Source organism: Triticum urartu, chromosome 6 (genome assembly GCF_003073215.2).
Source record: "Triticum urartu cultivar G1812 chromosome 6, Tu2.1, whole genome shotgun sequence".
Classification (NCBI taxonomy): domain Eukaryota; kingdom Viridiplantae; phylum Streptophyta; class Magnoliopsida; order Poales; family Poaceae; genus Triticum; species Triticum urartu.
In genome coordinates this window covers 564,872,091-564,895,669 of record NC_053027.1, presented here as the reverse complement: position 1 = coordinate 564,895,669, position 23,579 = coordinate 564,872,091, and the positions used below count along the sequence as shown (strand labels likewise).

Below are 23,579 nucleotides of genomic sequence, written 5' to 3'. Positions count from 1 at the left end.
TATGATTGATTGGTGTGGGAGAAATAAGCTTTATACGATCTTGTGATGTGGAAGTAATAAAAGCAACAGACTGCATAATAAAGGTTCATATCATAAGGGGCAATATAAAGTGACGTTCTTTCGCATTGAGATTTTATATATCCAACCATAAAAGCGCATGGCAACCTCTGCTTCCCTCTGCGAAGGGCCTATCCTTTATTATTATCTTCTACCTTATGCAAGAGTCATGGTGATCTTCACCTTTTCTTTTTCATTTTATCCTTTGGCAAGCTCAGCACGTTGGAAACAACATGATATATATATAATTGGATGTGTAGGGCAGCATGAACCATTATTGCTGACATTACCCTTGAGGTAAAAGGTTGTGGGGCAAAACTATAAGCCCCTATTTGTGTCCGATTAAAACTCCGTAACCACAAGTATCGTGTGAGTGTTAGCAATTATGGAGGACTAAACGACAGTTGAGTATGTGGACTTGCTTTTTAGCTCTAACATAGACTCTTTCCGATGTTATGATAAATTGCAATTGCTTCAATGACTGAGATTATAGTTCGTCGGAGCCCAATAAGGTTTATGATTTATACTTTTGCATTGTGAATACATCATCACTTCAACATAAGTAATCATATGACGAAATCTATATATGTTGCTGTTATGACAATAATCATGATGCCTTCTGAAGGAAATATGCCCTAGAGGCAATAATAAAGTTATTATTTATTTCCTTATAATCATGATAAATGTTTATTATTCATGCTAAAATTGTATTAACCGGAAACATAATACATGTGTAAATACATAGACAAACAAAGTGTCACTAGTATGCCTCTACTTAACTAGCTCGTTAATCAAAGATGGTTATGTTTCCTGACCATGAACAATGAGTTGTTATTTGATTAACGAGGTCACATCATTAGTTGAATGATCTGATTGACATGACCCATTCCATTAGCTTAGCACCCGATCGTTTAGTATGTTGCTATTGCTTTCTTCATGACTTATACATGTTCCTATGACTATGAGATTATGCAACTCCCGTTTGCCGGAGGAACACTTTGGGTGCTACCAAACGTCACAACGTAACTGGGTGATTATAAAGGAGCATTACAGGTGTCTACAAAGGTAGATGTTGGGTTGGCGTATTTCGAGATTAGGATTTGTCACTCCGATTGTCGGAGAGGTATCTCTGGGCCCTCTCGGTAATACACATCACATAAGCCTTGCAAGCATTACAACTAATATGTTAGTTGTGAGATGATGTATTATGGAACGAGTAAAGAGACTTGCCGGTAACGAGATTGAACTAGGTATTGGATACCGACGATCGAATCTCGGGCAAGTAACATACCGAGGACAAAGGGAACAACGTATGTTGTTATGCGGTCTGACCGATAAAGATCTTCGTAGAATATGTAGGAGCCATTATGGGCATCCAGGTCCCGCTATTGGTTATTGACCGGAGACATGTCTCGGTCATGTCTACATTGTTCTCGAACCCGTAGGGTCCGCATGCTTAAGGTTACGATGACAGTTACATTATGAGTTTATGCATTTTGATGTACCGAAGGTTGTTCGGAGTCCTGGATGTGATCATGGACATGACGAGGAGTCTCGAAATGGTCGAGACGTAAAGATTGATATATTGGAAACCTATGTTTGGATATCGGAAGTGTTCCGGGTGAAATCGGGATTTTACCGGAATACCGGGAGGGTTACCGGAACACCCTGGGAGCTATATGGGCCATAGTGGGCCTTAGTGGAAAAGAGAAGGGGCTGCCCTAGATGGGCTGCGCCCCCCCTTCCCCTAGTCCTATTAGGACTAGGAGAGGTGGCCGGCCCCCTCCTCCTCTTTTCCCCCTCCGCGAATCCTATTCCGACTAGGATTGGGGGGGGGAATCCTACTCCCAGAGGGAGTAGGACTCTCCTGCGCCCTCCTCCTTGGCCGGCCAGCCTCCCCCCTCTACTCCTTTATATACGGAGGCAGGGGGCACCTCTAGACACACAAGTTGATCCACGTGATCTATTCCTTAGCCGTGTGCGGTGCCCCCTGCCACCATATACCTCGATAATACTGTAGCGGAGTTTAGGCGAAGCCCTGCTGCTGTAGTACATCAAGATCGTCACCACGCCGTCGTGCTGACGGAACTCTTCCCCGACACTTTGCTGGATCGGAGTCCGGGGATCGTCATCGAGCTGAACGTGTGCTCGAACTCGGAGGTGCCGTAGTTTCGGTGCTTGATCGGTTGGATCATGAAGACGTACGACTACTTCCTCTACGTCGTGTCATCGCTTCCGCAGTCGGTCTGCGTTGGGTACGTGGACAACACTCTCCCCCTCGTTGCTATGCATCACATGATCTTGCGTGTGCGTAGGAAATTTTTTGAAATTACTACGAAACCCAACAGTGGCATCCGAGCCTAGGTTATTTATGTTGATGTTATATGCACGAGTAGAACACAAGTGAGTTGTGGACGATACAAGTCATATTGCCTACCAGCATGTCATACTTTGGTTCGGCGGTATTGTTGGACGAGACGACCCAGACCAACCTTACGCGTACGCTTACGCGAGACCGGTTCCCTCGACGTGCTTTGCACATAGATAGCATGCGGGCGACTGTCTCTCCAACTTTAGTTGAACCAAGTATGGCTACGCCCGGTCCTTGAGAAGGTTAAAACGGAGTCTATTTGACAAACTATCGTTGTGGTTTTGATGCGTAGGTGAGATTGGTTCTTACTTAAGCCCGTAGCAGCCACGTAAAACATGCAACAACAAAGTAGAGGACGTCTAACTTGTTTTTGCAGGGCATGTTGTGATGTGATATGGTCAAGGCATGATGCTGAATTTTATTGTATGAGATGATCATGTTTTGTAACCGAGTTATCGGCAACTGGCAGGAGCCATATGGTTGTCGCTTTATTGTATGCAATGCAATCGCGATGTAATGCTTTACTTTATTACTAAACGGTAGTGATAGTCGTGGAAGCATAAGATTGGCGAGACGACAACGATGCTGCGATGGAGATCAAGGTGTCGCGCCGGTGACGATGGTGATCATGACGGTGCTTCGGAGATGGAGATCACAAGCACAAGATGATGATGGCCATATCATATCACTTATATTGATTGCATGTGATGTTTATCTTTTTATGCATCTTATCTTGCTTTGATTGACGGTAGCATTATAAGATGATCTCTCACTAAATTATCAAGAAGTGTTCTCCCTGAGTATGCACCGTTGCCAAAGTTCGTCGTGCCCAGACACCATGTGATGATCGGGTGTGATATCGGGTGTGATAGGCTCTACGTTCAAATACAACGGGTGCAAAACAGTTGCACACGCGGAATACTCAGGTTAACTTGACGAGCCTAGCATATACAGATATGGCCTCGGAACACGGAGACCGAAAGGTCGAGCGTGAATCATATAGTAGATATGATCAACATAGTGATGTTCACCATTGAAACTACTCCATCTCACGTGATGATCGGACATGGTTTAGTTGATTTGGATCACGTGATCACTTAGAGATTAGAGGGATGTCTATCTAAGTGGGAGTTCTTAAGTAATATGATTAATTGAACTTAAATTTATCATGAACTTAGTACCTGATAGTATTTTGCTTGTCTATGTTGATTGTAGATAGATGGCCCGTGCTGTTGTTCCGTTGAATTTTAATGCGTTCCTTGAGAAAGCAAAGTTGAAAGATGATGGTAGCAATTACACGAACTGGGTCCGTAACTTGAGGATTATCCTCATTGCTGCACAGAAGAATTACGTCCTGGAAGCACCGCTTGGTGCCAACCTGCTGCAGAGCAACACCAGATGTTATGAACGTCTGGCAGAGCAAAGCTGATGACTACTCGATAGTTCAGTGTGCCATGCTTTACGGCTTAGAACGGGTCTTCAACGACGTTTTGAACGTCATGGAGCATATGAGATGTTCCAGGAGTTGAAGTTAATATTTCAAGCAAATGCCCAGATTGAGAGATATGAAGTCTCCAATAAGTTCTATAGCTGCAAGATGGAGGAGAATAGTTCTGTCAGTGAGCATATACTCAAAATGTCTGGGTATAACAATCACTTGATTCAACTGGGAGTTAATCTTCCGGATGATAGCATCATTGACAGAATTCTTCAATCACTGCCACCAAGCTACAAGAGCTTCGTGATGAACTATAACATGCAAGGGATGGATAAGACATTCCGAGCTCTTCGCAATGCTAAAGGCTGCGGAGGTAGAAATCAAGAAGGAGCATCAAGTGTTGATGGTCAATAAGACCACCAGTTTCAAGAAAAAGGGCAAAGGGAAGAAGAAGGGGAACTTCAAGAAGAACAGCAAGCAAGTTGCTGCTCAGGAGAAGAAACCCAAGTCTGGACCTAAGCCTGAGACTGAGTGCTTCTACTGCAAGCAGACTGGTCACTGGAAGCGGAACTGCCCCAAATATTTGGCGGATAAGAAGGATGGCAAGGTGAACAAAGGTATATGTGATATACATGTTATTGATGTGTACCTTACTAATGCTCGCAGTAGCACCTGGGTATTTGATACTGGTTCTGTTGCTAATATTTGCAACTCGAAACAGGGGACTACGGATTAAGCAAGATTGGCTAAGGACGAGGTGACGATGCGCGTGGGAAATGGTTCCAAAGTCGATGTGATCGCGGTCGGCACGCTACCTCTACATCTACCTTCGGATTAGTTTTAGACCTAAATAATTGTTATTTGGTGCCAGCGTTAGCATGAACATTATATCTGGATCTTGTTTGATGCGAGAGGTTATTCATTTAAATCAGAGAATAATGGTTGTTCTATTTATATGAGTAATATCTTTTATGGTCATGCACCCTTGATGAGTGGTCTATTTTGTTGAATCTCGATAGTAGTGATACACATATTCATAATATGAAGCCAAAAGATGCAAGTTTGATAATGATAGTGCAACTTATTTGTGGCACTGCCGTTTAGGTCATATTGGTGTAAAGCGCATGAAGAAACTCCATGATGGACTTTTGGAATCACTTGATTATGAATCACTTGGTACTTGCGAACCATGCCTCATGGGCAAGATGACTAAAACACCGTTCTCCGAACTATGGAGCGAGCAACAGATTTGTTGGAAATCATACATACAGATGTATGTGGTCCGATGAATATTGAGGCTCGTGGCGGATATCGTTATTTTCTCACCTTCACAGATGATTTAAGCAGATATGGGTATATCTACTTAATGAAACATAAGTCTGAAACATTTGAAAAGTTCAAAGAATTTCAGAGTGAAGTGAAATCATCGTAACAAGAAAATAAAGTTTCTACGATCTGATCGTGGAGGAGAATATTTGAGTTACGAGTTTGGTCTTCATTTGAAACAATGCGGAATAGTTTCGCAACTCACGCCACCCGGAACACCACAGCGTAATGGTGTGTCCGAACGTCGTAATCGTACTTTACTAGATATGGTGCGATCTATGATGTCTCTTACTGATTTACCGCTATCGTTTTGGGGTTATGCTTTAGAGACGACTGCATTCACGTTAAATAGGGCACCATCGAAATCCGTTGAGACGACGCCTTATGAACTGTGGTTTGGCAAGAAACCAAAGTTGTCGTTTCTTAAAGTTTGGGGCTGCGATGCTTATGTGAAAAAGCTTCAACCTGATAAGCTCGAACCCAAATCGGAGAAATGTGTCTTCATAGGATACCCAAAGAGACTGTTGGGTACACCTTCTATCACAAATCCGAAGGCAAGACTTTTCGTTGCTAAGAATGGATCTTTCTAGAGAAGGAGTTTCTCTCGAAAGAAGTGAGTGGGAGGAAAGTAGAACTTGATGAGGTAACTGTACCTGCTCCCTTATTGGAAAGTAGTTCATCACAGAAACCGGTTTCTGCACACCTACACCAATTAGTGAGGAAGTTAATGATGATGATCATGAAACTTCAGATCAAGTTGTTATTGAACCTCGTAGGTCAACCAGAGTAAGATCCGCACCAGAGTGGTACGGTAATCCTGTTCTGGAAGTTATGTTACTAGACCATGACGAACCTACGAACTATGAAGAAGCGATGGTGAGCCCAGATTCCGCAAAATGGCTTGAGGCCATGAAATCTGAGATGGGATCCATGTATGAGAACAAAGTGTGGACTTTGGTTGACTTGCCCGATGATCGGCAAGCCATTGAGAATAAATGGATCTTCAAGAAGAAGACTGACGCTGACGGTAATGTTACTGTCTACAAAGCTCGACTTGTTGCAAAAGGTTTTCGACAAGTTCAAGGGTTGACTACGATGAGACTTCTCACCCGTAGCGATGCTTAAGTCTGTCCGAATCATGTTAGCAATTGCCGCATTTTATGATTATGAAATTTGGCAAATGGATGTCAAAACTGCATTCCTGAATGGATTTCTGGAAGAAGAGTTGTATATGATGCAACCGGAAGGTTTTGTTCGATCCAAAGGGAGCTAACAAAGTGTGCAAGCTCCAGCGATCCATTTATGGACTGGTGCAAGCCTCTCGGAGTTGGAATAAACGCTTTGATAGTGTGATCAAAGCATTTGGTTTTATACAGACTTTTGGAGAAGCCTGTATTTACAAGAAAGTGAGTGGGAGCTCTGTAGCATTTCTGATATTATATGTGGATGACATATTGCTGATTGGAAATGATATAGAATTTCTGGATAGCATAAAGGGATACTTGAATAAGAGTTTTTCGGATACTTGAATAAGAGTTTTTCAATGAAAGACCTCGGTGAAGCTGCTTACATATTGGGCATTAAGATCTATAGAGATAGATCAAGACGCTTAATTGGACTTTCACAAAGCACATACCTTGACAAAGTTTTGAAGAAGTTCAAAATGGATCAAGCAAAGAAAGGATTCTTGCCTGTGTTACAAGGTGTGAAATTGAGTAAGACTCAATCCCCGACCAATGCAGAAGATAGAGAGAAAATGAAAGATGTTCCCTATGCTTCAGCCATAGGCTCTATCATGTATGCAATGCTGTGTACCAGACCTGATGTGTGTCTTGCTATAAGTCTAGCAGGGAGGTACCAAAGTAATCCAGGAGTGGATCACTGGACAGCGGACAAGAACATCCTGAAATACCTGAAAAGGACTAAGGATATATTTCTCATATATGGAGGTGACAAAGAGCTCATCGTAAATGGTTACGTTGATGCAAGCTTTGACACTGATCCGGACGATTCTAAATCGCAAACCGGATACGTGTTTACATTAAACGGTGGAGCTGTCAGTTGGTGCAGTTCTAAACAAAGCATTGTGGCGGGATCTACATGTGAAGCGGAGTACATGGCTGCTTCGGAAGTAGCAAACGAAGGAGTCTGGATGAAGGAGTTCATATCCGATCTAGGTGTCATACCTAGTGCATCGGGTCCAATGAAAATCTTTTGTGACAATACTGGTGCAATTGCCTTGGCAAAGGAATCTAGATTTCACAAGAGAATCAAGCACATCAAGAGACGCTTCAATTCCATCCGGGATCTAGTCCAGGTGGGAGACATAGAGATTTGCAAGATACATATGGATCTGAACATAGCAGACCCGTTGACTAAGCCTCTTCCACGAGCAAAACATGATCAGCACCAAAGCTCCATGGGTGTTAGAATCATTACTGTATAATCTAGATTATTGACTCTAGTGCAAGTGGGAGACTGAAGGAAATATGCCCTAGAGGCAATAATAATGTTATTATTTTATTTCCTTATATCATGATAAAAGTTTATTATTCATGCTAGAATTGTATTATCCGGAAACATAATACTTGTGTGAATACATAGACAAACCAAACGTCACTAGTATGCCTCTACTTGACTAGCTCGTTAATCAAAGATGGTTATGTTTCCTAACCATAGACATGTGTTGTCATTTGATTAATGGGATCACATCATTAGGAGAATGATGTGATTGACATGACCCATTCCATTAGCTTAGCACTTGATCGTTTAGTATGTTGCTATTGCTTTCTTCATGACTTATATATGTTCCTATGACTATGAGATTATGCAACTCCCGTTTACCGGAGGAACACTTTGTGTGCTACCAAATGTCACAACGTAACTGGGTGATTATAAAGGAGCTCTACAGGTGTCTCCAAAGGTACATGTTGGGTTGGCGTATTTCGAGATTAGGATTTGTCACTCCAATTGTCGGAGAGGTATCTCTGGGCCCTCTCGGTAATGCACATCACATAAGCCTTGCAAGCATTGCAACTAATGAGTTAGTTGCGAGATGATGTATTACGAAACGAGTAAAGAGACTTGCCGGTAACGAGATTGAACTAGGTATTGAGATACCGACGATCGAATCTCGGGCAAGTAACATACCGATGACAAAGGGAACAACGTATGTTGTTATGCGGTCTGACCGATAAAGATCTTCGTAGAATATGTGGGAGCCAATATGAGCATCCAGGTTCCGCTATTGGTTATTGATCGGAGACGTGTCTCGGTCATGTCTACATTGTTCTCGAACCCGTAGGGTCCGCACGCTTAGGGTTTTGATGACAGTTATATTATGAGTTTATGCATTTTGATGTACCGAAGTTTGTTCCGAGTCCCGGATGTGATCACGGACATGACGAGGAGTCTCGAAATGGTCGAGACATAAAGATTGATATATTGGAAGCCTATATTTGGATATCGAAAGTGTTCCGAGTGAAATCGGGATTTTACCGGAGTACCGGGAGGTTACCGGAACCCCCCGGGAGGTATATGGGCCTTAGTGGGCTTTAGTGGAAGAGAGGAGAGGTGGCCAGGGCTGGGCCGCGCGCCCCTCCCCCTAGTTCGAATAGGACAAGGAGAGGGGGGCGGCGCCTCCCCTTCCTTCTCTCTCTCCTCTTTCCCCCTCCCGAATCCTATTCCAACTAGGAAAGGGGGGAATCCTACTCCCACCGGGCAGAGGGAGTAGGACTCCTCCTGCGCCCTCCTCCTTGGCCGGCCAGCCCCTCCCCCTTGGCTCCTTTATATACGAGGCAGGGCACCTCTAGACACACAAGTTGATCCACGTGATCTATTCCTTAGCCGTGTGCGGTGCCCCCGCCACCATATTCCTCGATAATACTGTAGCGGAGTTTAGGCGAAGCCCTGCTGCTGTAGTACATCAAGATCGTCACCACGCCGTCGTGCTGACGGAACTCTTCCCCGACACTTTGCTGGATCGGAGTCCGGGGATCGTCATCGAGCTGAACGTGTGCTCGAACTCGGACGTGCCGTAGTTTCGGTGCTTGATCGGTTGGATCGTGAAGACGTACGACTACTTCCTCTACGTTGTGTCACGCTTCCGCAGTCGGTCTGCGTGGGTACGTAGACAACACTCTCCCCTCTCGTTGCTATGCATCACCATGATCTTGCGTGTGCGTAGGAAAATTTTGAAATTACTACGACGAAACCCAACAGGTGGCACCGGCACGCCGCCGGCGCTGATCCTCCAAGCCCCGGGCACCCGCATGTCCGGCGGGACCGGGTACTCGGCCTCGAAAAGGAGGCGAGCCTCGTCCTCATGCAGATGACGACGCCCAAATCCGTTCGCCGCCGCGCCGTCGCCTGGGAAACGCTCGGCCATGCTTTCTCAACTGGTGACGGCGAGAGGAGGAAAGGGGGAGAAATGAGCGCGTCGTCGGTGGATGATCGGGGTGAGTCTCTCTGGCGCGCTTGCAGTCGGCTTTTATAGGCGGAGGCACCGCGTGGTAGGCTTGGCCGGCGCGTTACGCGTGGCGTGATTGCGTGGCGGCCGAGGGACGCGCCGCCCAGCCTTCACTGCACCGCCCGTGAGGCATCAATGGAGGCTGACCGGCGCGGCAGCGCGCGGCAGCTTTGGCATTGATTCGCCACGGGAAACGAGGCGATGAGGACGACGAAGGGGCGAGAAGAGGGTAGAGTCGCTGACGCGGCGGGCCCACGGCTCTTCGCGCCAAAAACGATTCGCCCGGCGCCCCCGAGCGACCCCCAGCACGCCGGGTTCGGGTTGGGTCTGCCGTCGCCAATTTCGACCCGAGTCGACGAAAACTGGGCTCTTGGAAGCGCGACTGGGCCGATTTCTTGATGCCGGCGAACGAAAAGACGCCTGGGGGCCCTTCTTGGGGGCGCGGCTGGAGATGCCCTAAGACTCGTCCCCTACGCATTCACCTCTTTATCCCAGTCATCGATGCTTTGTGTTTTCATGACATCGGGCCGCTTTCCGCCCATGGATTGGAGGTCTTTCACCGGCGGTCTTGCACCCTATGGAAATCGTGACGCTCAACCTTCTTCCCCACCAACTTCGTCACTTGAGGGTCTACCTTTTTTAAAAACACACTACAAAATGCATGTATCCATCCTTCCATTCCTTGCCAAGGAGCTCGACAGTAAAACAATGAGGAAGGCTCAAAGTGCGTCAACTACAAGATGTAAGAAGATGTTGCTTTGTGCGATGCTTGCATGAACATCTCTCTTGATGCCATAGTAAGGGGCGATCAAATGAAGGACCGCTTGTCTTTTTCACTCATTTTCCTATTTTCTGAAGCAGTCATTGCTTTTCCTTTTCCAGAACACAAGCATATGTATATTGATACTTCTTCAATATATCTATAATTTTTAATTATTTCATGCTATTATATTATATGTTTTGGATGTTTAATGGGCTTTGTTATGTACTTTTATATTATTTTTGGGACTAACCTACTAACCAAAGGCCCAGTGCAAATTGCTGTTTTTTGCCTATTTCGGTGTTTCGCAGAAAAGGAATACCAAACGGAATCCAAACTGAATGAAACCTTCGGGAGAGTTAGTTTTGGAACAAACGCAATGCAGAAGACTTGGAGTGGACGTCAAGAAAGCAACGAGGCGTCTACGAGGTAGGAGGGCGCGCCCGGGGGGGGGGGGGGGGGGGGGGGTAGGCGCCCCCACCCTCGTGGGCTCCTTGTGGCTCAACCGACCTATTTCTTTCGCCTATATATACTCATATACCCCGAAAACATCCGAGAGCACCACGAAACCCTATTTCCACCGCTGCAACCTTCTGTACCCGTGAGATCCCATCTTGGGGCCTTTTCCGGCGCTTCGCCGGAGAGGGAATCGATCACGGAGGGCTTCTACATCAACACCATAGCCTCTCCGATAATGTGTGAGTAGTTTACCACAGACCTTCGGGTCCATAGTTATTAGCTAGATGACTTCTTCTCTCTCTTTGGATCTCAATACAAAGTTGTCCTCGATTCTCTTGGAGATCTATTCGATGTAATTCTTTTTGCGGTGTGTTTGTCGAGATCCAATGAATTATGAGTTTATGATCAAGATTATCTATGAACAATATTTAATTCTTCTCTGAATTCTTTTATGCATGATTTAATATCTTTGCAAGTCTCTTCGAATTATCAGTTTGGTTTGGCCTACTAGATTGATCTTTCTTACAATGGGAGAAGTGCTTAGCTTTGAGTTCAATTTTGCGGTGTCCTTTCCCAGTTACAGCAGGGGCAGCAAGACACATATTGTATTATTGCCATCGAGGATAAAAAGATGGGGTTTATATCATATTGCTTGAGTTTATCCCTCTACATTATGCCATCTTATCTAATGCGTTACTCTGTTCTTATAAAATTAATACTCTAGATGCATGCTGGATAGCGGTCAATGTGTGGAGTAATAGTAGTAGATGCAGAATCATTTCGGTCTACTTGTCACGGACGTGATGCCTATATATATGATCATGCCTAGATATTCTCATAACTATGCGCTTTTCTATCAATTCCTGGACAATAATTTGTTCACCACCGTAGAATTTACTATCTTGAGAGAAGCCACTAGTGAAACCTATGGCCTCCGGATCTATCTTCCATCATATTATTTTCCTATCTACTTGCTATTCTGCCGCCTTTTATTTTGCAATCTTTATTTTCCAATCTATACAACAAAAATACCAAAAATATTTATCTTATCATCTTTATCAGATCTCACTTTTACAAGTGACCGTGAAGGGATTGACAACCCCTTTATCGCGTTGGTTGCAATGTTCTTATTTGTTTGTACAGGTACGAGGGACTTGCGTGTAGTCTCCTACTGAATTAATATCTTGGTTCTCAAAAACTGAGGGAAATACTTACGCTACTTTGCTGCATCACCCTTTCTTCTTCAAGGGAAAACCAACGCATTCTCAACAGGTAGCATATACACTCACATATTGATATATTTTGGGGGGTAGAAGCCACAGACTTTGAAGATCGAGAACGATGTCGACGGGACGTCTGTACTACTTTTGTTGTTGTAAAAAATATATTATGTCCCTGTATTCCTGTACAAATCAGGCAAAAACTTATTCTGCACTGGCTTCATTCCTGATTACAAAAGTATTAACACAGCTAAAATTCGATTATACCAAGAAGGTACAGTTGGTTCAGTTGACTCAATTTTTGACACTATCTGAACACCAACTTCCCGTTTAGAATTCAGAAACTCTCATATGCCCGGAAAGAACTGAACACTTCATAACAAAAGGGTGAAGGGCATAAACACAATACTTAGTATTGCAAATATCCAACTTAGTATTACTATTGGAGTTGTGTGGTTTCCCAAGGCTACACGTTTTACATCACACATGACAAGGGCCAAATGTTGTGGTAGTGCATTCTCTTCCGGGTTCCATATTCTACTTCCATGCACGAGAGGACAAGTAGAATTGTTACATATAACTACAATTTTTAGTGGTTGTATCTAGTAATCTATTCAACCTTCTAACAACCCTCCTCTCCTCGATTTTTTGGCATTTTAGACCACCTGCATGAGTGAAATGCCAGAAAGTCCACCTCTCAATGCAATGACAAAGTATCATGACGGCAGGCCTGGCAGGCGACATGTGTCGCCTGCCGCCACAACCAGTGGTGGCACCCTTGGCATCATAGGATTTGGAGTGATGTAGAAAAGAAAACAGAATGATGTGATGACATGGCACCTGCCGCCATGGGCTATGGCAGCTACCATGTCCCTGGTGTCGCCTATCAGGTCTGCCGGCATGGATATTTGCCAATTACACTGAGAGGTGGTCCTTTCTGGCATTACACTCGCGCAGGTGGTCTAAAATGCCAAAATTTCTATTTTCTCAAGATGGAAGGATTTTGTGCGTGGCATTGATGTTAATTACCACCAACGGGTTCTCTAGAGAGTTCTCAACTTCCATGATTCGATTCGGTCTAGTTCGCATGATTGTTTGGGTCTAGTTCGCATGATTTTTACTGCAGGTTGAGTTTTGCATTGGTTCGCATGGTAGGTGAGATTAAAAACATGCTAAGCTACGCCTACAAAACTGGTCATGGTTTGAGCTAAACCATTGTTCAACCAGTCATTTGTCTTTCGTTCCCCGGAAAGAAAAAACCATCAATCTTTCATGACATCACATTCTCACACAGATACTATGGGGGCATCTATGTCCCTTAGCAAGACGATGGAGCACGCATGATTACATCTTTTCAATTTGTCTCTTGTCTATTTTTGTTTCTTTTTTCTCTAATGTTATTAGGTAAAAAAGAATGTATTTTAGAGGTATATGAAAAATTATTATGGTTGTGTGCATCGATAGATGCAGAGGCCGGGGATAATAACACGGAAACTTATTTTTTTAATAGTTTTTCTATTTCTATTTTTATTTCCACAAACACTTTTTGTATTGTAAAATTGTTCACGCAGCTTCTAAATGTGTTCATGCATGTTGAATAAAATGTTCATGACATTTAAAAAATGTTCTTCACATTCTAAAAAATATTCGTAGCATCTAACAAAAATGTTCACAGGTTTAAACAATTGTTGATGATATTTAAAAAAACTTGAAATAATGTAAAAATATTCATATCATTTTTAGAAACGTTCATGACATATAAAAATACATTCATTGCATTTAGGAAAAAAATGTTCATAACACTTAAAAATGTTAATGCAAATGTAAAAAAATAGCGCATATATTTTTTTGAACGTTTATTACATAAAAAAATGTCCATACCATTTAGAAAAATGTTCATAAGACTTAAAAAAATGTTCAAATGTTGAGGAAAATGTTCATAAGAGCATCAAATTTACGAGTCTATGTGTGATGCATTTGCACCCTTGGCTACAATATCTTTCATGAGCCTTTTTGAAGTGTTGCGAACGTCGTGGGGGCTGCCACATGGGGCCCCATGCGGCGGTAGCTTGTAGTGATTTGGTGGTAGCATGTAGCTTGTAGTGATTGGGATACTGGGTCCATCAGAATGCAAAATGTTGTTTGTATGCTACAAAATACAAAAACGTTACTGCTCTGAATGAGCGGCAAGCATCTCAAACATACACCCATTGGTAAAAAGGCCGAAAGGGCCAGTGGAAGAAAGCAAGGTCCAGTTCATCAGATGAAGGAGGCGCGTGGCCCATGGCCCGTCTCCCCTCACTCCCCGACCACCCTCTGCCCCCTTCCTATTTCTGCTCTCCACCACCACCGCCCCGCGAGCTCCTCCTCCTCCCATCCCAGCCAGCCAGCCGAGAGGCCTCCCAATGCCAGCCACCACCAATGCCTACCACCTAGGCCCCAAGGCGCCGACCCTGCAGCTCCACCGAGCGTCCTCCCTCCGCCCGTCCGCCCAACCCATGGCCCGAGTGGCGGGGCAGCAGCTCGCCGCCGCGCTGCTCCTCCTCACCTCGGCCGCCGCCGCGCGCGCCATCGCCATCGGCAGCCCCGCCTACAACGTCGTCCCGCGCCTCTCCTCCTTCCAGGAGCACGCCGCCGCCGTCCCGCGGCTCTCCTTCGAGGAGCACGCCATCGACGACGACTACGGCGGGGACGGGGTCGGGGGCGGCGCCGCCTCGGCCGCCGGGGGCAAGGGCCTCGTCGGCAACCCCGTCGTCGCCGAGATCGTCAACAAGCGCCTCAAGGGCCTCACCGCCACCTTCGCCCGCTCCATCCGCAGCCAGCTCGGCTACTGCATCAAGGACACGTACGTGCATGTCCATTCTCCTTCTTCTTCTTCTCCGTTTTTCCCGTGGGATGGATCGATCCATCTCGTGTGGTGATCTCCGATTCGGATTCCGATTACGCAGGGACTCGGAGTGGGACGCGGCCTTCAACTTCACCAAGGACACCTCCTTCCTCAACAACTGCATGAAGCAGACCAATGGTAAAAAACAAAGGCACATCCGCATTCTTAGTACCTTCTGCACGGTAGCATTTTGAACCGTTGTCATTTCCTTGCAAATCATTTTCAATTCGATCAACAACGATGCCGCCTTTCAAGATCTAGATCATGGTTCTCTGCGGCAGGTGACCTGCACCAGCGGGTGTGCACGGCGGCGGAGATGAAGTTCTACTTCAACAGCCTGATCGAGAGCGGGGAGGAGACCAGGTGGGAGAAGAGCTACGTCAGGCCCAACAAGAACTGCAACCTCTCCTCCTGGATCGACGGCTGCGAGCCCGGCTGGGCCTGCAGCGCCGGCGAGCAGAAGGTCGACCTCCAGGACGCCAAGGACATCCCCTACCGCGCCGACGACTGCCAGGCCTGCTGCCCCGGCTTCTTCTGCCCCCATGCCCTCACCTGCATGATACGTAAGTTAGCACTCATCAACCCATGCCAACATCACAGCTGAGAAAAAGAATTTCCCATTTCTGAGTTGATCAGAAAGAAGCGAAATGAATGTTTCAGGATATATGCAGTTATGCCAACTCAAATGCAAACAGAAAGGAATTGTTATCTAATTTTTTGATTGGGAGGAAATTCTGTCATGTGCAGCTTGCCCTCTTGGAGCATACTGCCCACTGTCCACCCTAAACAAGACTACGGGGATCTGCGACCCGTAAGTCGTCTGCCCTCGGAACTTCTAAATTTCCACAGTTTCATCATAACTTAATGCTGAAGATGCATTTCAGGTACAATTACCAACCGCCTGCTGGGAACCCAAACCACACATGTGGAAGTGCTGACAATTGGGCAGATGTGATGAGCACCGACGACGTTTTCTGCCCGGCTGGATTCTACTGCCCGAGCACGACCCAGAAGCTCCCTTGTAGTAGTGGGTAATCCTATCTATCTGATGTTTCAAGTTGTAGTTCCATGACAACCATTGTTCGTAATCATATACCCTGCACCAGTGGTATATTTAGTGGGCATGCTCTTCTTGCGGTCGATTGCTCGGGTGTTTATCTGTTCAGATGCTGAGAGAATCAGTTGTGCTTTTGCAGGTATTACTGCAGGAAGGGATCGACTTCGCAAACCAGTAAGCTCGACCACTTCTCATTGCAGAGGAGTTGGAATCCATACCCTCCGCAGTCTTCTTGACCCGTGCGCGTCCTGAATGTGGCCTTCTTCTTCTTCTTCTTCTTCTTCTTCTTCTTCTTCTTCCCTGCAGGATGCTACAAGAAGAGCGCATGTCCGCCCAACTCTGTTAATCAGGACATTACGATCTTTGGCATGTTGCTAGTGGTAATGCCACTAAGCGAATCGATATCATGGTTATTGTCCTTTTGGAAGCCGCAGCTGCTTTGGTCGAACTGACACTTGTCTTCTGTTCTTTTGTGCGGCTCCGCAGATTGCCTCTTGTCTAGTCCTTCTGATCATCTACAATTTCTCTGGCCAACTTCTAACCAACCGTGAGAAAAAGCAAGCAAAATCTCGAGAGGCTGCTGCAAGGTATGCGAAAGAGACGGCGCAGGCTCGTGAGAGGTGGAAAACAGCTAGAGATGTCGCCAAGAAGGCTAGCACTGGCCTTCAGTCACAACTGTCTCGCACCTTCTCGCGCAAGCAGAAGCCGGGACAGCCAGGGGGGATGTCATCGAAAGGCATGATGCCTTCAGTTGGAACGGATGGGGCTGGAAAAAAGAGCAACCTCCCCGACATGATAAGCTCCCTTGAAGAGAACCCAGACGGGCCCGAAGGATTCCAAATGGAAATAGGAGATAAGACCGGCAAGAAGATGCCCAAAGGGAAGCAGATGCACAGCCGGAGCCAGATTTTCAAGTATGCATACGGTCAAATCGAGAAGGAAAAGGCAATTCAACAGGAGATGGAGGAGAACGATAACAACATGAGTTTGTCTGGTGTGGTAAGCATGGCCAAAGAGCACGAAGTCGGTTCGAGAATGCCCATTGAGGTCGCGTTCAAGGACCTAACTCTGACGTTGACCGGGAGCAAGAAGAAGATCTTGAGGTCCGTGACAGGAAAGCTCATGCCTGGCCGCGTAGCTGCCGTCATGGGCCCATCTGGTGCTGGCAAGACCACATTTCTGAGTGCTGTCGCCGGCAAGGCAACTGGTTGTGACACATCAGGCTTGGTGCTCATCAATGGTAAAGTTGAGCCGATCCGTGCGTACAAGAGGATTATCGGCTTTGTTCCCCAAGATGACATTGTCCATGGCAACCTAACCGTTGAAGAAAATCTCTGGTTCAATGCAAGATGCAGGTATTTGCCCAAGTAGAGTTGGCCATCTACCTTTTCAGTTTACACAAGTGAACTAACTTACTGTATGTTTGTTGAATCTCAGGCTTGCAGCAGACATGTCGAAAGCCGAAAAGGTCCTCGTCGTGGAGAGGGTCATTGAGTCTTTGGGGCTGCAGCCAGTTCGAGATTCTTTGGTCGGGACGGTGGAGCAGCGCGGCATCTCCGGTGGCCAGCGCAAGAGAGTCAACGTCGGTGTAGAAATGGTCATGGAACCTTCGGTGTTGATCTTGGATGAGCCAACTTCAGGTTTGGATAGTGCATCCTCCCTGCTTCTTCTCCGCGCCCTTCGCCGGGAAGCTCTCGAAGGCGTCAACATCTCCATGGTTGTTCATCAGCCTAGGTTTGCTTCCAACCTCAAATGCAGAACGGTATTATATGTTTGCCTCATCGCCTGCAGCAATTCTCCCTGACTAAAACAAAGCCCTTTGCCGTCTCAGCTACACGCTGTACAGAATGTTTGATGACTTGATACTTCTCGCCAAAGGGGGGATGACCGTCTACCACGGTCCAGTGAAGAAGGTGGAAGAATACTTCTCGGGGCTGGGCATTGTCGTGCCGGATCGCGTGAACCCACCCGACTACTACATTGACATCTTGGAGGGCATCGTGAAGCCAAACATGAGCGCGGGCGTAACCGTTAAGGACCTGCCGCTCAGATGGATGCTGCACAACGGCTATGACGTTCCACGGGACATGCTGCGGAGCACCTCCGGGTCTGGATCTTCGTCCAGAGGAGGCGCAGACCCTTCTTCTCCTGGCGCGGACGCAAGCCCATCCTTTCTATCAGAAATGTGGGCCAATATCAAGGACACCATCATGCAGAAGAAGGATGAGTTTGACTATAACAAGTCAACCTTAGATCTGTCAAACCGCAACACCCCCGGCATCCTTAGGCAGTACAGGTACTTCCTGGGAAGGTAAGGTCTCCCTCATCTGTGTATTGAACATGTCATTTCCTGGCCGGGGAGTTCTTCTCCAGCTCATCTCGGTGTTTATGTCTTCATTCATTCATTCAGGGTTGGCAAGCAGAGGCTCCGGGAAGCAAGGATACTGGCTGTCGACTACCTGATACTCTGCCTCGCTGGGATATGCCTGGGGACGCTGGCCAAAGTGAGCGACGAAACGTTTGGAGCGCTTGGGTACACTTACACTGTCATCGCCGTCTGTAAGTCTGGCCTGCCTTCTCTTTCTCCCCGAATCTGCATATCTAGGCTGACCACTTCTCGAGGTTCACTCATGCCAAGCTGCGTGCATGACGCAGCCCTGCTTTGCAAAATCGGAGCCCTAAGATCCTTCGCCCTGGACAAGATATACTACTGGAGGGAAAGGGCCTCGGGGATGAGCTCGCTGGCCTACTTCCTGGCCAAGGACACCATCGACCACTTCAACACCATCGTCAAGCCCATCGTCTACCTCTCCATGTTCTACTTCTTCAACAACCCCAGGTCGTCCATCTGGGAGAACTATGTCGTCATTGTTGCGCTTGTGTACTGCGTCACGGGCATCGGCTACACCCTCGCCATCTTCTTCCAGCCAGGCTCCGCACAACTGGTACTCAAACATGCTTCCATTCCTCAATTGTATTTTGATGACCATGAAATCAAAAAAAAAGCTCTTGACACTCCCTTGTAGATTGCTCATCATTGCTCATGCTACATGCTTTTGTTTGCAGTGGTCTGCACTGCTCCCAGTCGTTCTCACCTTGATAGCAACTCAGCAGAAGGACACTATCATAGCTGATCTTTGCTACACAAAGTGGGCTCTGGAGGCATTCGTGATCGCCAACGCTCACAAGTGCGTATGCCTCCCATCAAATTCCTCCCTGACATAAATGAGCTCGCAAGTAAAATTGTCTTTGACCAAACACCCGATTGCTTGTTCGTGGTTGCAGCTACACCGGGGTGTGGTTGATAACACGGTGCGGCTCTCTGCAAAGTAACGGCTACGACATCAGCAACAGGAGTCTCTGTTTATGGGTCCTCGTGGCCAACGGGGTGATCTTCCGCTGCATAGCCTTCTTCTGCATGGTAGTATTCCAGAAGCACTGACCCCTCTGTCGATAGATACAGCTGATCGGTTCATCGCTTCTTTCTTTCTCTGCGTAACAGAAAAATGTACAATTGTTAGAGCTTTCTGTCTTTCACAGCATGCATGAGGTGTACATAAGAACAGATTTACCTTTTTGTTGTTGTGAAGATGTAAAGAGCAGGATGTTGAGTAGCAGCAGGCAGCTGGTCAGGAATGCCCTAATTTTTATGTAGAGGCGTTATCCATTTCAGATTAGCTGATGATAGCACATGTCAGAGGAACACTTCACTTGTCGCCTTCAGTCGGTGTAACATTTGAGGTGCAAATGTCAAATAGTTTCTGGCTGTACTGTACTACATGGTCAGGATTTGTAGCTCTATTCAGCGGCAACCATTCATCATCATACTTGCACATAAAAAAATGACGCAATATTCCAGTTAAACTAGAGGTTCAGAAGGTCACATCTCAATATCTTTGTTCTCTTCTCTCGGAAAAACATACTTGGACAAGAAAGGATAAAGCACAAAATACTAGAGTGTGGGTAGCCCACTACAGAAAATTCACTTCACTATTGCAGCTTTAATCTAGAACTTAGCAGCTTGTACTCCACTTGAGAAGCCATGAAACTGAGCGAATAACTCGCAATGTTTTGGTAAGGAGGTGACAGTTTTATTATAGCTGCTGCTGGACCAGAAGGCCAAGATATTACAGTAAGGCCTAATTTTCACCAGAAGGTTCCTTGGATTTGACCTGAGACCCGGCCAGGTCCTCCAGGGTGAAGCTGAGAGTATCCGTGTCGCCTTTCTTCACGTCCTGCCCCTGATCCGCCAGGAAGTCCTCGATGCTCCCCGGCTGGCCAAACCAGCCGAGCCTGTCCGCCATCAGGTGCAGGTTGTTGCAGCCCCCACAGCGGGCGACCACCACCCCGTTGTCGTACGAGTCCCGGCTGGCCATCTTCACGGACCTCGTCTCGCAGACCTTGCACGTGAAGATCATCGCCATGTCGTGCCTCGGCGAGATCTTCAGGCTCGACGCATCTCTGACCTTGAAGCTCGACTCCACTGCTGCAGGGACCGAAGCTGGCGGCGGCGGGGTGCCAGTCTTGTGATCCTCCGGGTCATGGCGACGCTCATTCGACGCGTTGCTGCCCGCTTCGATGATCGTTTGGAGGGACCTCAAGCCTGCGGTCGCAGTAGAAGGGAAGAAAATTCCTGCAATGACAAAGAGTATCCGGTTGGCCGTTAGCTCACTCGCGTCGCAGAAGTAAAAACATCTGACACACACATGATAAAATGAAATTTAAGAAAGAATGATTCAGCTTATTTGCCAGTCTTTGCAGGAACTGTGAATTTCCCCATGGAGAAAACATGCTTCAGCTTCAGTTGGCTATGAGCTCAGTGGTGTTGCAGGAGTGCAAACAGCTGAGATGCATACATACATATGATGAAACGATAAACGCTTGAGCTATTTATTTGCCAATCTTGCAGCAACTAAGAATTCATTCTCCACAGAGAAACATGAACTGAGTGAGACTATGAGTATGATTGTCGGCCGCCTGCGTTTACAGCATCCTAAGCCATCAAATCATTTTATAACATAGCGTAAAGAAAAGAAAGCATGGCCTGTCCTAATTAGATTAAATTTGTACACACAGTGCTGGAATCATACACAAAGATTTCAACTCCCACCAGCGCCTACAACCCACACGACCTAGATAAATCCCAATCGAATCAAATCCCGCGACACAACCATTCACGGCGGGGGCTCTCAGCATCAAATCAGAAAAACACCTACAATCCCAGCCACCGGGACGCCGGGTGCTGCGGTATCCTGGCCAATCGATCCGAGGACAAGCGATCGGATTTAAGCGGCGGGGACCAAGAAGGGGGAGGGGAGGAAGCCGGGGCTCACCGCGGGAAGAGGGGGCGGACGGCTGGGACAGGGCCGCGATGATGCGGCGGCCCGCCAGCGGCAGAAACCGGCCGGCGGCCATGGCGTGTCGGCCGGCGACGGAGGGGGAGGGAGCGCGTCTTCTTCTTCTTGCCGGCGAAGAAAGAAAGAGGCGAGCGGAGCAGAGCGGACAGACAGACAGAGGAGGCAGCCTCTCTGCTCGGCTCTTCTTACCGTGCCCCCGGGGCGCATATGGGCCTCGCGAAACTTCTTACGTCCGGATCTCCATATGGGCCTAACGAAGCCGAAGCCGGAGACTCTCGACAGGACCTATATGGGCCTCATATCTTATTACTATTTTTACTTTCGTTTATACTTCCAAATATTCTAAATAAATATATTAAAAACACTTTACATAAAACATTTGAAAAACATTCTTAATCAAGCATCTGAAAAATGTTAAATGTGTGTAGAGATTTTTTTCAAATGTATACGAAAATGCATGCAAAAACTATACAATGTGTGTGAAAAGTTGATCATGTAAAACAAAATGGTTAATCAAGCATTGAAAAAATGTTAAATGTGTATAGAGAAAATGTTTCTCATATATACGAAAAATATGCAATATGTGTGAAAAGTTGATCATATATTTTTAAATGTTAATAAAGCATTTGAAAAAAATGTTAAACAAGTATTTGCAAAATGTTAATGAAGCATTTGGAAATTTTTCAGTGTGTATAGAGAAATGTTGACCATGTATTTAGAAAAGTTAATCTTGTATTATTAAAAAAATGTTATACTTGTACTTCAACAAAATAACATGCATTTTTATAAATATATATAGAAAAAATGTTGACCATATATTATAGAAATTTTAGTATTGAATTTGAAAAAACTACTAATCAAGCTTTAGAAAAACTGTTGACCATGTATTAAAAATGCTAACATTGTGTTTGAAACAGGTTAATCAAGCATTTGAAAATGTTTAAAATGTGTATAGAAAAAATGTTGACCATGTATTTTTTTTATTTTCTATTTGGAAAATGTTAATCAAGAATTTGAAAAATGTTAAGAATGCGTACTGAAAAAATGTTGGCCATGTATTAAAAAATGTTAAATTTTTATTTGAAAAATGTTAAATGTATATTAGAAACATTTTCTTGATGTATACGAAAATTGTAGAATGAAAACCAAAAGAAAGAGACAAAAACAAAGAAAAAACAATGAAAACAAAGAAATAAATAAAGAAAACTAAGAAAGAAAAAAAGAAAAAAGAGGAAAAAACCTAATAAAATGAATAAAACCCAAAAAACCTGGTTAAAACCAAGAACTAAACGAAGAAAACCAAAGAACAAAAGCTAAAAAGGAAAAGCAAAGAGAAAACAATAAAATCTGTGAAAGGAAAAAAAATAAAAAGTGAAAAAAACAAAGGAAAATAATAAAAGAACAGAAAACCAATGAAAACTGAGGGAAAAACCTGTGAAAAAAGAAGAAAAATAAAAAACCGAGTAAACCAGTGAAGAAAAAAAACCCTAGCGAATGAAACCCAGGGAGCGGAACAAGAGAACTCGATCAAAACCAGGGAACGAGAAAAAAAGATGAAAAGGGGCCAGCCCAGTAGCTACATGTTGGGGGTAAAATCTCCAGCAAGACGTATGTTATTCTCGCTATAAGCGAGATATAACATGTGCGCTCGAAAAGGGAGTTAAATAGCATTTGAGGACATAAACGCTCACATTAATTTGGGTCGTGTGATGGATGTGTCGTCGCCCACTAAAAGCCCATGGTGTATAACTCGCGAGGGCCTCAAGATAGTTTGAATTCGTCATTTCTTGAAGGTTGGGGTGGGGTGGGGGGGGAGCGGAAAAGAAAGCACGAGGGAGAGAGTTACCATGGCGGTGATGGATTTGTCAAAGCTGGTGAGGGAGAAGAGATTATGGGCAACCTCTCCTCTCTCCTCTCTCTTTGATTTTGATGAGTAAGAAGAATATGTGATTTTGTGACCGGATCAATTAGTAGCTCTACAACATATGTAGTACTCTATGGCCTGCAGAAATACAGGTACGAAGATGGAGCATGGCAGTAGGAGAGTCTCCATGGCACAAAAAAAATAAGAAAGCGCGGAACGGCAAGGCCTAAAAATTTAATAACACTAACGGGAAGATGATGCATCACCCAAGTAAATACCAAAGGCCATCACCCATGTCAGTGCACACTTGAAATG

At 45.5% G+C, this 23,579-nt stretch overlaps 2 protein-coding genes across 2 annotated transcripts; one reads left to right on the top strand and one right to left on the bottom strand.

The window, feature by feature from the left end:
• The first annotated feature begins 14,353 nt into the window (after positions 1 to 14,353).
• LOC125515488 (ABC transporter G family member 28-like) lies at positions 14,354 to 19,715 on the top strand. The gene is made up of 14 exons (XM_048680974.1): positions 14,354 to 14,944; positions 15,048 to 15,124; positions 15,268 to 15,549; positions 15,734 to 15,797; positions 15,871 to 16,017; positions 16,183 to 16,217; positions 16,350 to 16,423; positions 16,530 to 17,398; positions 17,481 to 17,777; positions 17,875 to 18,354; positions 18,454 to 18,602; positions 18,699 to 18,988; positions 19,110 to 19,231; positions 19,329 to 19,715. The coding sequence occupies exons 1-14, from the start codon at positions 14,505 to 14,507 to the stop codon at positions 19,483 to 19,485; spliced, it is 3,483 nt and encodes a 1,160-aa protein (XP_048536931.1). The 5' UTR covers positions 14,354 to 14,504; the 3' UTR covers positions 19,486 to 19,715.
• Positions 19,716 to 19,908: 193 nt separating this feature from the next.
• Positions 19,909 to 21,583, bottom strand: LOC125515489 (DNL-type zinc finger protein). The gene is made up of 2 exons (XM_048680975.1): positions 21,377 to 21,583; positions 19,909 to 20,676 (listed from the first exon to the last, which is right to left on the bottom strand). Exons 1-2 carry the CDS (start codon positions 21,456 to 21,458, stop codon positions 20,183 to 20,185), a joined length of 576 nt encoding a protein of 191 aa, XP_048536932.1. The 5' UTR covers positions 21,459 to 21,583; the 3' UTR covers positions 19,909 to 20,182.
• Between the last annotated feature and the right edge of the window lie 1,996 nt (positions 21,584 to 23,579).

Excerpts from the sequence above, each read along its gene's own strand:
- LOC125515488 (XM_048680974.1), top strand. The coding sequence starts at position 14,505 with ATGCCAGCCACCACCAATGCCTACCACCTAGGCCCCAAGGCGCCGACC. Across the intron at positions 14,945-15,047 it reads GGCTACTGCATCAAGGACAC|GGACTCGGAGTGGGACGCGG; the intron begins GTACGTGCATGT and ends CCGATTACGCAG. Across the intron at positions 18,603-18,698 it reads TTACACTGTCATCGCCGTCT|CCCTGCTTTGCAAAATCGGA; the intron begins GTAAGTCTGGCC and ends TGCATGACGCAG.
- LOC125515489 (XM_048680975.1), bottom strand. The coding sequence starts at position 21,458 with ATGGCCGCCGGCCGGTTTCTGCCGCTGGCGGGCCGCCGCATCATCGCG. Across the intron at positions 20,677-21,376 it reads GTCCGCCCCCTCTTCCCGCG|GAATTTTCTTCCCTTCTACT; the intron begins GTGAGCCCCGGC and ends TTGTCATTGCAG.